The sequence below is a fragment of the Anoplopoma fimbria genome, chromosome 17 (assembly GCF_027596085.1).
Source record: "Anoplopoma fimbria isolate UVic2021 breed Golden Eagle Sablefish chromosome 17, Afim_UVic_2022, whole genome shotgun sequence".
Lineage (NCBI taxonomy): Eukaryota > Metazoa > Chordata > Actinopteri > Perciformes > Anoplopomatidae > Anoplopoma > Anoplopoma fimbria.
The window spans coordinates 2,205,227-2,216,802 of record NC_072465.1 but is presented as its reverse complement, the minus strand read 5'-3'; the positions used below and the strand labels follow the sequence as shown (position 1 = coordinate 2,216,802).

At 39.4% G+C, this 11,576-nt stretch overlaps 2 protein-coding genes across 2 annotated transcripts; both read right to left on the bottom strand.

Annotated features, from left to right (window-relative positions):
• Window positions 1-2,426: 2,426 nt before the first annotated feature.
• On the bottom strand, window positions 2,427-2,753 carry LOC129105921 (RING finger protein 224-like). The gene has a single exon (XM_054617194.1). It carries the CDS (start codon window positions 2,751-2,753, stop codon window positions 2,427-2,429), a length of 327 nt encoding a protein of 108 aa, XP_054473169.1.
• Window positions 2,754-3,418: 665 nt separating this feature from the next.
• On the bottom strand, window positions 3,419-11,078 carry ube2j2 (ubiquitin-conjugating enzyme E2, J2 (UBC6 homolog, yeast)). Its single transcript, XM_054616931.1, has 7 exons — window positions 10,887-11,078; window positions 8,429-8,559; window positions 6,620-6,660; window positions 6,311-6,413; window positions 6,005-6,143; window positions 5,831-5,911; window positions 3,419-5,735 (listed from the first exon to the last, which is right to left on the bottom strand). The coding sequence occupies exons 2-7, from the start codon at window positions 8,557-8,559 to the stop codon at window positions 5,445-5,447; spliced, it is 786 nt and encodes a 261-aa protein (XP_054472906.1). The 5' UTR covers window positions 10,887-11,078; the 3' UTR covers window positions 3,419-5,444.
• Window positions 11,079-11,576: the final 498 nt, after the last annotated feature.

The window sequence follows — 11,576 nt, the reverse complement described above, 5'->3', positions numbered from 1 at the left end:
TGATTTAACTAGGGAATCTTTGACGTGTTGTATTATGACTTTTTTATGATCTACTGTACTACAGTTTTTTGATGACTGACTATACAATGAATATTCCATGTTTTTCATGATTAACTAGACTATTACTTTTTCATGACATATTTTACCAATACATTTTATCACGTTTTTTTTATGACATACCATAGTATGAATTTTATGACATTTGATGACTCACTACGATTTTTTCCATATACTAAACAGATTTTTTCGACACATTATAATATGAGTTTTTCATGACTTTTTTGAACATGCTATACTGTGAGTTTTTTCAAAAACGACTTATTTTTCAATTACCTTTTTCCACAAATTTTACTATGACGACATGCTGGACTTTGGTATATTTTGACAAAAAATTCAAAATGCTATACCATGACTTTTTTGCCATACTATAATATTACTTTACTTTAAAGTAAAGTAAATTACTTTATATAACGAATTTTGGGTTTTCATTAGCTGTAAGCCATAATCATCAAAATTAAAATAAATAAACGCTTGAAATATTTCACTCTGTGTGTAATGAATCTATATAATATATGAGTTTCACTTTCTGAATTGAATTATCGAAATAAAAGAATTTTGCCGTGATATTCTAATTTATTGAGATGCACCTGTATATTTGAACTTTGTTTGACTTTAATGACAAACTATACTGACTTTAATTAGATACTAGACTATAACTTTTTATGATATATTACACTATGACTTTTTTAGATTATACTATTGTATCTAGATACAAACAGTTTATTTTAAGGGGACTAAAAGGCAACAATTGTTAATTTTCAGGTAATTATACACTTGTAAAAACACGTTTACCCCATGTCCGGTGCTTGGTCCTGACTGGCAGAGAGAGGAGGTTGGCATCAGAGGAGCAGAGCCGACGGGATGGAGTGTGGTGATGGAGCAGGTTGGTGAGGTAGGAGGGGGCCTGATTGTGGAGGGCTTTGTGAGTGAGGAGCAGGACTTTGTATTGGATCCGTTGTGGGACGGGAAGCCAGTGGAGATTCTGGAGAACAGGGGTGGGTGAGCAGACGAGCAGCAGAGTTCTGGATGTATTGTAGTTTATTTGGGACTTTGGATGATGTGCCATGAAGAATACTGTTGCAGTAGTCGATTCTGGAGCTGATGAAGGCATGGATCAGAGTTTCAGCAGCAGATAGGGAGAGAGACGGGCTATGTTTTTTAGATGGAAAATGGCAGTTCTGGTGATTTGATTGACGTGGTGTTCAAAGGAGAGGTTGCTGTCAAACATGACTCCAAGGTTGCGGATGCGTGGGGAGGGAGACAGAGTGAAGTTGAATGAAGAAGAAAACAATACTCCAGCCAATAGATATTTTTGAACAACTTTATTTTTTTTTTTAAAAACACTGCCCTTCTTTGGTCTCAGATATGTCGTTAACTAACTCAAACATGGAAATATGCACAAATGTCTGAGTTAAGTATTTTATTGTATTTCTGTTAGATAAATAAATCAGAGTAAATTGTGCTTAATAATTTAGAGAAACTTTGAAGATAAGAATCCTTCATGTCACTGATAAATGCAGTGATCCACATCCGACCTGTTCTTATTACAATTGCACAAAAAGGCATGTGGGCAAAGTGACAGAAATAATATATATATACAAATTATTTAGGAATAATTTACAATACATTATATTACATTTTTTTTAAAAAGGAGCATCCCGTTTACCACAAGACCATGTCCTCTAAATCAGAATGAGCTCTTCATACAATGCAAAGCTGGTTAATAAAATCAGCTTTGGGAAACAAATTAGGATTGATTGAATATGGATTTGTTGAAATTTCACAGTTACTCATTTAAAAAAAAGTTCTTCAACAAATTCACATTTCAAAGCTTCACACAAAGCTGTACAGGTACTTCACTCATAAGACACATTCATTGACCAGGACCGGCCCGTCTAAGACACATGTCCATTGCAGCTGTGGTTCTGCAAACTGCATAGACCTGCCGCCACATTGATCAGGTCTGGCAATTTAACCCTTTTCCCTCACTTGGAAGAAAAAAAAAGTGTTCCGAGGCTTTTCCAAAAATTTTATTTTTGGAAAAAGAAAAAGCCAAAAATGTCACTAGTGAGGCATTGGGGTTAAACTTGGTGAGCAAGGGAGCTGCTGTTAAACTGTCAGCAGGTGGGCACCTCTTGTGTTTGCAGCACACAGCTGAACATTTTTTGAAGTGCGGACATGAAACCAGATCGTCCTGAATCAGGTCTAAAGAGTGACAGAGAGAGAGAGAGAGAGAGAGAGAGAGAGAGAGAGAGAGAGAGAGAGAGAGAGAGAGAGAGGTTTTATCAGACTTGCATACATGACACTGCAGCCATGAATCACTCTTACTAAAGTATAATCTATTAGAATAAAAACCGATGACATACTCACAGTGTTGACTTAATGAGTTGGGTCTTCGTCTTGCTTAAATCCTCCAAAGATTCAGGTGATTTCAACTGCCGCTCCTCCACAATCTGGTCCCAGATATCCGTGTTAACCCACAGGGCCCCGGGCAGGGTCAGACTGGCTCGGGTGCAGGTAATCCAGCGGCACAGCGGGCAGGAGACGCTGCGGATGACACCGTTCAGCTGGGCCAGTCTCTCCAGGCAGGGTGCACAGAAGGTGTGGCTGCAGTGGAGCACCCTGGGGACCCGGAGGCTGCGAGAGTACTCGTTGCAGCAAACGACACACTCGAACTCTTCGTCTACGAACATGGTGGCTGAGCGTTGGAGATGATGTAGAACAGACTGGAAGCAGAGTGCAACTCTTGACCACAAAACCTGCAGCACATGATAATAAAAAATAAAAATAAAATCATGAAAAAATAATTAAAAAAATGACTTCACATATAAATATTCAATATGCAGAAAAATTAGGAAATACTTTTTGGGATAATAAATGTTCCACGAAAACAACAATCTAAAAGCTGGATTTGTTTTCTTCCTACAATACAAATACATCTATCAGCCGTTTAAAAGCAATACTTACTTTAAGGAGTGATTGGTCCACTGCTTTGTGCCTGCTGCCTGTCAGAGGCTACTGTGACTGTTGGCCTGGCCCTGCTATTATAGCATTCCCTGATTACGTGACTGATCTTGTCATGTGATTCCCCATTTCCAAGGAAGTTCTCAGGTAAAATTCTTCTGTGGAACTTAACTGACATTATGTGAGAGCAAACAAGTGCAAATAACTCACATAGCTTCAAAGTAAAAGATTATAGCTTTTGTGCGCAATCTCATTTGATAAAAGGACATCCTTATTTGAAGAAAATAAAAGGGTATCAAATAAAAGGGAAAACCTTGACCTCGTTTTCAACCCTCTCAATTTTTGTAGACATGGAAGTACAATTTGTCACAGAAGCAGATTAAAAAAAGGTTTTCTAAAAGGCCCTGCCAAGCAGGGTAATTTATTTGCATTTACTATGAAAACATACAATGTCACACAAGATTAACTGAAGCATGGAAATTTGGGCATTTGCTTTATAGTCACACAAACGCACTCTCATCATCATCATCATCATCATCATCAGTATGTCTTTTTTAAGATGGTGCCAAGAAAAGAGCAATAGAAAAGGCAAATCTTCTGCTTTCAGACCGTTTTTCTGTTGAACATTAGATACACAGTAGAACCATCTTTACTCAATGCAATGCAAACAGCAATTATCAGCAAATGTATGAGCCTGGCCCATTGCCTATCTGGATGTGCTTGCCTGCACTTAACAAACACTGGACATTTCCTCAGAACTGTGCCAGATAACCCCGAGGCAGTGTATAAATAAGAGAACAAAAACAACCAAAAATGATCAAAAAGAAAATAATATACAGAAACAAATGGTGGTTCTCTTCATGTGTCTCTTTACATTGATCTGTATAGATTGGTGCGCTATTGGTCAGCTAAGCCAATTAAAAAAGATACTGGTCTCTATTTACTTCTGTGCAGACACTGGGTTTTACTGCTTGGCTCATGGGTTGACAGGAGAGAATGTTGGACTCACATCAGATTTTGACCACCTATCAGTAGCTCTTTCACAGACTGATATGCCAAGGTGTATGTTTTTAATCTATTTAGATAAAAGAGAATTATAGATCATAATACAATTGCCAATACCTTTGTAGGATGACTACTTTCTGCACTACCTGCCGGTCATGTGATGCATCATCATATGTATGCTTTAGTGCAGAAAATAAAACCCTCCTGATGAGAAACAGAAATACTGACAAGTGTATGAAGTTCTACTTCTATCACATTGTTGCGCACTGTTTTGGGACTTATTTTTTTACATGTAGACCATCTTTGCCGCTGAGTGCTAATGAAATTACTGAGAATTCACGGGTCAGATCATAAAGATTCCTGTTACCCTTCCCTGGCAGTCAACATGAACCACAAGGCAGTTCCTCTGAGGTTCCATTTGTGATCAAAATATGTAGACATATTCTTGGCACATGTAAGATGTCAAATCTTTTATGCGTGTCAATCTTTGACAGGGTGGTGAGGTTACAAATTGGTGAAATGGTTGTGTGTGCGTGTATGACCTGGAGATCAGCACATTCCTACAAAAAAACAAAACATGTCACATTTCCAACTCAACCCAGATTAACACGCGACGTAGTGAGATGAGGGTAGAGAAACCAGTTACTGACACGAATGCCTTGATGCTATTCAACAATAGCAGAGGTAAACATACCATCCCAAAAAAAGCATTGTATGCAAATATTGCGGTTAAATTTTTTTTTTTTTTAGCTTGATGACTTCAAATGCACTAAATTGATCAGGAGAGTCCCACAACTGGTCTAGGTGGCAATCCTTCTCTCTTGACTTTGAAAACATTTGGCGCTGCGACAGCATGAAGTCACAGCTTGAGGTGTCTTTCAGATCTGATGAGTGACTAGCAAACACTGCAGAGCAAATTACATCTTGCAAAAGTGGAGACACATGCTTTGAGATTTGCATACTAAAGCTGTTATCACTAATGTTCATGATGAAGGAGAACAATGGTGCATTTTAGCATTTTTCTGTTGTTGTGACCTGCCTCCAGAACGGTGCAACAATCTGTCTTTAGTTCTACACTCTTCCACAACCCATGAGCCAAGTTTGTTCCTACTGCTGACATAAACCACTAAAGCACAGAGTGGATCGCAACTGTTTTAATAAGCCCCTCGAATTCCCCGGCCCTACTGCCACTCCCGTCCACTCCCCCACCTCCTCCTTCTCTCATCCCTCTTTGGTGGGTCTGCTTTGAGTTTCCGTCATCCAAAGTCCATGGTGGTGGTGGTCGTTGTGGTGGTCGTGGAGGGGTTTAAACCAGGACTGAACATCCCTCCCCCACGTAGTGTGTTTGTAGAATGTGGAGTCCACTAGCTGGCTCACCTGCAGGGGGGAGCGCCACCCTACAACACCGGCTCCACTCACTCCTGGGCTATGCTCCTCAGCACGTACTTGACTGTGTAGGCGAATGCTGCAAAGCCTACGATCACAAACAGGTTGGCAAGAGCTCCACCTAAAAGTCCATGGTTGCGATTGGCCTGCTGCAGGCCAGGGACGGGGTTAGCGCCCCCAAGGGGGACGGGACCTCCGTTGAGGGCGGGGAGCCCGTAGTGGGCGTGCTGAGGGTCACCGTCAGGAACCACATCGGGTAAGGGGAGGGGCTGAGTGCGGGCGCTTAACTCCTCCTGGGCCTTTTGTTTCTGCTTCATCTCCTGGTTGAGGGAAGGAAATAAACCGGAGAGTATGAGGCCAACAAGAAGAAGAAAAAGAGAAAACGACAAGAATTCAGAGATCACCTGATACATACATCGACTACATCCGGAAACAGCTCACAGAACACTTTATCCTTGAGGTTGAAGGCCAGGCTTTGGGCTGACAGCTGTCTTTTCTAGAAAAAAAAAAAGAGCATATCAAATATATTGAGATATCACAGGACGATTATTACTATATGCTGCATTTCTGGTCATTCGTTTGCACTCACTGTGTAGTCAGAGGTCTCAATGCTGCCGAGGGTGGGGCCTTTCTCCACCATGAAGCTGAGCAGACCTGTAAGGATGGTGGAGACAGACCACGCAGGGTTCCACGTGTCTGGATGGAAGTCTGTAATAGACAAACATAACCTGTGGAGAGAACAGGTAGAGTTATAATCAAAGTGGCAAACAAATTCTAAAACCTATTGTAAGTCGCTGGATAAAAGCGTCTGCTAAATGACTGTAATGTAATGTAAAACAATGAGCACAGTCATTTTCAAAAACTATTCAAATCAGTAATTCAACTATATTCTTACCTTGTATTGCACTTGAATCTCCCATTTGGTGTTATCATATAGATGCTTGGTGGTTTAAAAGGAAATTCCCGAGGAAATATGAGTTTTCCGTGATAATATCCCCCTAAGGAAAATGGATTTTATGACATCACTTGACACAAAAGAAATATACAGTACATGTGAAGCTGACACAGAAAACGTGCCTCACTTCTTCCGATATGACATCATTCACATAATACAGGGATCGGCAGGAATGAACTTGTCAGTATATACCCAGGAACAAAAGCTTATTGAAGTGTATTTGCGATGATAACTGTTGCCAGGTTTTACCTTCATATGGAGTTTTTTCAGGACCTCTGACTACATAGTGCCTAGGGAGGACAAAAATGATCTACGTTATTGACAACTGTGTTTTCCAAATATTAACAAACATGACATCATATTCCAAACTGTAATAACTAATACCTGAACATGACTCAACAGTAGTAATGGAGAAATAAACCAGACTAAGGTAGAAGATAAGATAAGATAACCCTTTATTAGTCCCGCTAATAACATAATCATAATCTTTTTTTAAAAGAACAGTATTATTTAAATTAAATTCAATTAAATTCAGTTTATTTTGTATAGCCCAGAATCACAAATTACAAATTTGCCTCAGAGGGCTTTACAATATGTACACATGCGGCATCCTCTGTCCTTCCCTCAGGAACCAGGAAGAAAGCCAAATGATGACAGTTGGTTGTGACCGATAAGGGTTTTTATTTATTGCCACCTTGGGTTGAGGTTTTCTAAGGAATAGGATCATTATAACTACAGGCTGTTCATTACCTGACTAAATTATAACCTTTGCTTATCTTTATTACACGTTAAGGATTTTACCATACAAATGTAAAAGGTATAATATGCCATTATTTCTTTTTTTTAACAATGTAAAGACTCTACTGAAATAACCCCTCTCAATAATAATCCCTTTTGTGTGGGGGGGTCTGTATGTAAAGAGACCTTGCCCTCTACCTGTAATTTCTCATTTCTTCTCTCGTTTCTGGGAATCAGCAAAGAGCCTTTGGGCCCCATGTGGGGGTGTGACACAGCGGGCCGGTTGTGTAGCCGGTTCTGTTTGTCAAATACAGCTGCGTTGTCACGCCCTTCTGCCGTTGATTACGAGGCACAAGCATTACACCCATGGGCACATTGGCTGATGGCACGTGCTTCACTGTTTTCCCTACTCTTCTCTCTCTCCTCTGTTGTCTGCAGAGTGCTGCTATCGTTGTGTCAGTTTGACTAAGGGTGTGTTTATTTGCGCTTTGGAACGTATCCTCCATGAAACAATAAAAAAATAAAACGTTTTCCTTCTCTATTGCTTGTTGACCATTGCTGCTCTCTCTCTCCCTCGCTTATTGAGCCAAGGAAGATCGGCCAGCTTTGAAGGCTGTGTCTTTTTTATTTCAACTGTCTTCTGAAGAAATAGTAAAAGTATTTATGTAATCGTATAATGTTGTGGCCGCAGCTCAAAGTTTCTGAGAAAGACATCTAGAAACATGGGTAGGTGAAACAATACCTTGTGTATTAACCTTTTTAAAAAGGAGCCTACAGGGCAACGTACATGTTGCATCTAGAAACGTGTGAAGACGCCAGCCGTGCCGCTTTCATCCTTTTAGCCGGTTGCGCTCCTGCCAAGTATCTATCTTAGAAATTGTCCTTAGGAAACCACTGCATTAAACCATTGTTAAAAAGTGTATGTCCCACACACCCAAAAGCTGTTAAAATGCTGATGTAGTAGTTTGCGCTCCTCTTATGAACAAAAAGCATAAAATAGCTAAAGTACTAAATTTGCAACTTTGCAAGTGTTGTTTTTTTTGACTAACTTACAATTTTGTTAGTAAATTTTTTTTAAGCTAGCCTGTTTTTTTATCATTTAAATTTTCACGTTATTATTACAAAGATGATTCAGAGATTTCTCCGGCAGCAAAGAGCCTTAATTATTTAATGAGAATGTGTCGGAGTTAGAGCATGTTTAAACTCTGCTGAAACATTAAAATGTCCAAGTTAGAGCAAAGAAATACAACATATTGCCATGCTGATGATGATGATGATGATGATGATTCCTGGCTCTTGCCAGGATGAAGGGGACCTTACCATTCTAGGATGTTGGAAGGTAGAGGTTCTGCACAGATGTAAGGCACAGGGTCTTTCTTTATCCTGAGGTAATCCTGCTTCAGTCGCTGAGTGGCTGTAGTTGGAGCTCTCTTATTCCCGTTGTTGTTCATCTGAAGGTTTATTAGACATGCAAAAAGGACTTAATTAAATTCATCTTGATATGGTCTCTTGAAATGTGTAATTGATACACAGAGGCACCACTATCAGGTTATAGTACCTGGTAATACTAGGCCCAAGTGTAGACTTACTCTACTGCAGATATTTACATTTAGGTTATTCAACTATCGTTTCTTTATAATGCATGTGATACTTACTATGTTTCTTGACATGGCTTGTACAAAGGCAATACAGTATTCCATGAATATTAGATACGAGTTAAAGATAATAACACCCTCCTCCTCATTGTGGAGATTAGTTTATGGCTAACCTATAGCCATAAACTAACGTCCACAATGAAGTTAGTGTATGCCTTTTTGCCAGTTACACCTACAGTCCCATATCAATGGGTAACCCTTGTTGTCTTTTTGATTCTTTTCAGTAACTTTTGTCTGTAAACCCTCTTGCATTTGGCAGATTAATGTAGCGCACAACGCATAGAGTATAAACGGCTCCGTTCATACTCAGAGCTTGCGAGCCGTCTGCAGAGGTTTGCGCTACGGTGTGAAGCGCGATTATAAACAAAACTTTACTGCAACTTCAAGTGGCGCTGTTGAGAAAACCAACCATGCCCAATTTTAAATGGAAATTAGTGGGAGCTTGGTAGAAACTGGAGTTAAAAACCTAATGATGGTAATAAGGGGTCATGTAACCATCAAAGGCCCAGTTACTAATTAATTGTGGATTATCTAGATTTCCTTGATAGTGCACTTAAATAACAAATAGTGTAATTCTGAAGACTAGTCCCTTTAGGCGAGATTTTTATTTATTTGAATCCTGCAATGAATTACTGTTATATGGATTAAGTATTAACACACCAATCAATTGTTTAAATTAAACTTGATGCCAATGAATAGTTGCGAGCTGTTGTTTACAGAGTTTAATCCACAGTTGAAAGTCCCAAAAGCAGTTGATTTAAGGTATCTTGTCATGATAGACAAGCAGAAAAATCTCATATTCAAGTTGTAACCAGCAATGATTGTCCTTCACAAATGTCTCTGATTAATTTAAGCTGTTTAGTGTTAGAATGGCTGTAGAATCAGGCAGCAGTAACTTTAACAGCTCTACTGTTGGGAATTAAGATTACAATTCATGAATAAACTTTCTCTTGAGAGAGCCGTTGAGCGGATCGTACTTTTAACACAAGGTTGCAGTTGGATCCACGGTTCCTGCTGTCTGCACGTCAAAGCGGCCTTGAGAAAGACCCTGAACCACAAGTTGCTCCCCGAACACTTCACAGCAGCCTACTGCTCCTAAAAGACTGCAGTGCTCAAATGGCATGAATGTGACAGGCTTATTGTGTGCTTTGCTTTGACTATTAGAATAACAATGTGCAATGTTTATATCTACACACAGGACACATCAGCACAGTGGAGTTAAAACTAATAAAAGGGGGAAATGGAAATATGCAAAGTACTGTTATTGTTTTGCAACTGTACTGCTACATGTATGCAAAACATGATTTTTACATTACATTACATTACAGTCATTTAGCAGACGCTTTTATCCAAAGCGATTTACAGGAAGTGTATTCAACATAGGTATTCAAGAGAACTACTAGTCACCAGAAGTCATAAGTGCATCTCCTTTCTTAAACAAGCATCTTAAAGCATAAGCCAGAGCAAAAGTACAGTGCAGAGGCAAATTACTACGAAAACAATAATTGCAACAGACTAATACGAATATAATAAGTGCTACAAACTACTACGAATAGGATAAGTGCAGTAAACAAATACAAATTCAATAAGTGCAGCGAACTGAGGATTAGCCGCATAAGATGTACTTTTAACCCTCAGCCCACTGAACTCAAGATACCTCCAGCCCTCTGTCTGCTGACCCAGTGTCACGGTGCTAACAGCTGACAGTGTGACGCTGGTGGCCTGCACTTCAACTGGGAGTACTGGAGTGATGTCAGGGTCACTTCCTCATAAACAATAGGAACGTAAATTATGTTATCTGCGGCTAATCCTCAAACTACTGCTAAATATGTGTCTGATTGACTGACTGTAAACAATGCAGAATAACTTCAGTCTGCAGAGTCTCATTAATCAGATGATACTTTCATACTGTCACAACCACTACGACTAACCCAGCCGGTCCATCTGGTGGGAAGTGTCTGTATGTGTGAACTATGTTGACGTGAGCTCACGTTAGCGTAGGCCAGAGCTGTGTTTGGCTAACCTAGCGTTAGCATCAGCTAGCACGAACAGCTCTGTTACAAAAGGTTTGCCCTTCACGTCCGTCGTAGTTACAAAGTAGAGGCAGTGTAGTAGATACATACCTCTCCAGACACTCCTCTGAAGATAGGTATTCGTGGCTGGACACGAAATGAAGCTTTCTGTTGTCAAAGCCCAACCCGATAAGACGATGACACCAACGTAGCTTTAGTTAGCTATCGCCAGCAGGAGGAGGAACGACGCTTCCGGTTTCCTTCTTCTTCGTCTTCTTCTTCTACAACAAATACTGCTTCTTCTTCTTCTTCTTCTTCTTCTTCTTCTTCTTCTGCTGTGCTGTTTGACGTCATTTTAATTGTATTACTGCCATCTTCCGGTTTCAGTCAGTTTCAGCTTTTTTTATCCCAGCTACTAAACTTTAGTCCCGTTTCTCTCTCCAATTATATATTAAGCAGCTTCTACCCGATTAATAAAGCCCCTCTCCAGTATATTCTTTAAGATAAGATAAGATAAGATAAGATAAGATAAGATAAGATAAGATACAGCAGCATAGAGTTAAAGTGCACACAAGAGACATAGTAAAGAAAGACAAGATAAAAATAAAAAATGAAAAATAAAAATAAAAAAAAACAAGTATTATAAATAAGCAATAAAAACAGTAGAAAAACAAAATAACTGAAATATAATATTTACAGACAGAAAAAAACTTTTTTAACTATTATTGCACAGTGTAATGTGTAATGTATTGCACAGGTTTTTATTGTCATGTTATTATTGTCATGTGTCATGTGCAGTGG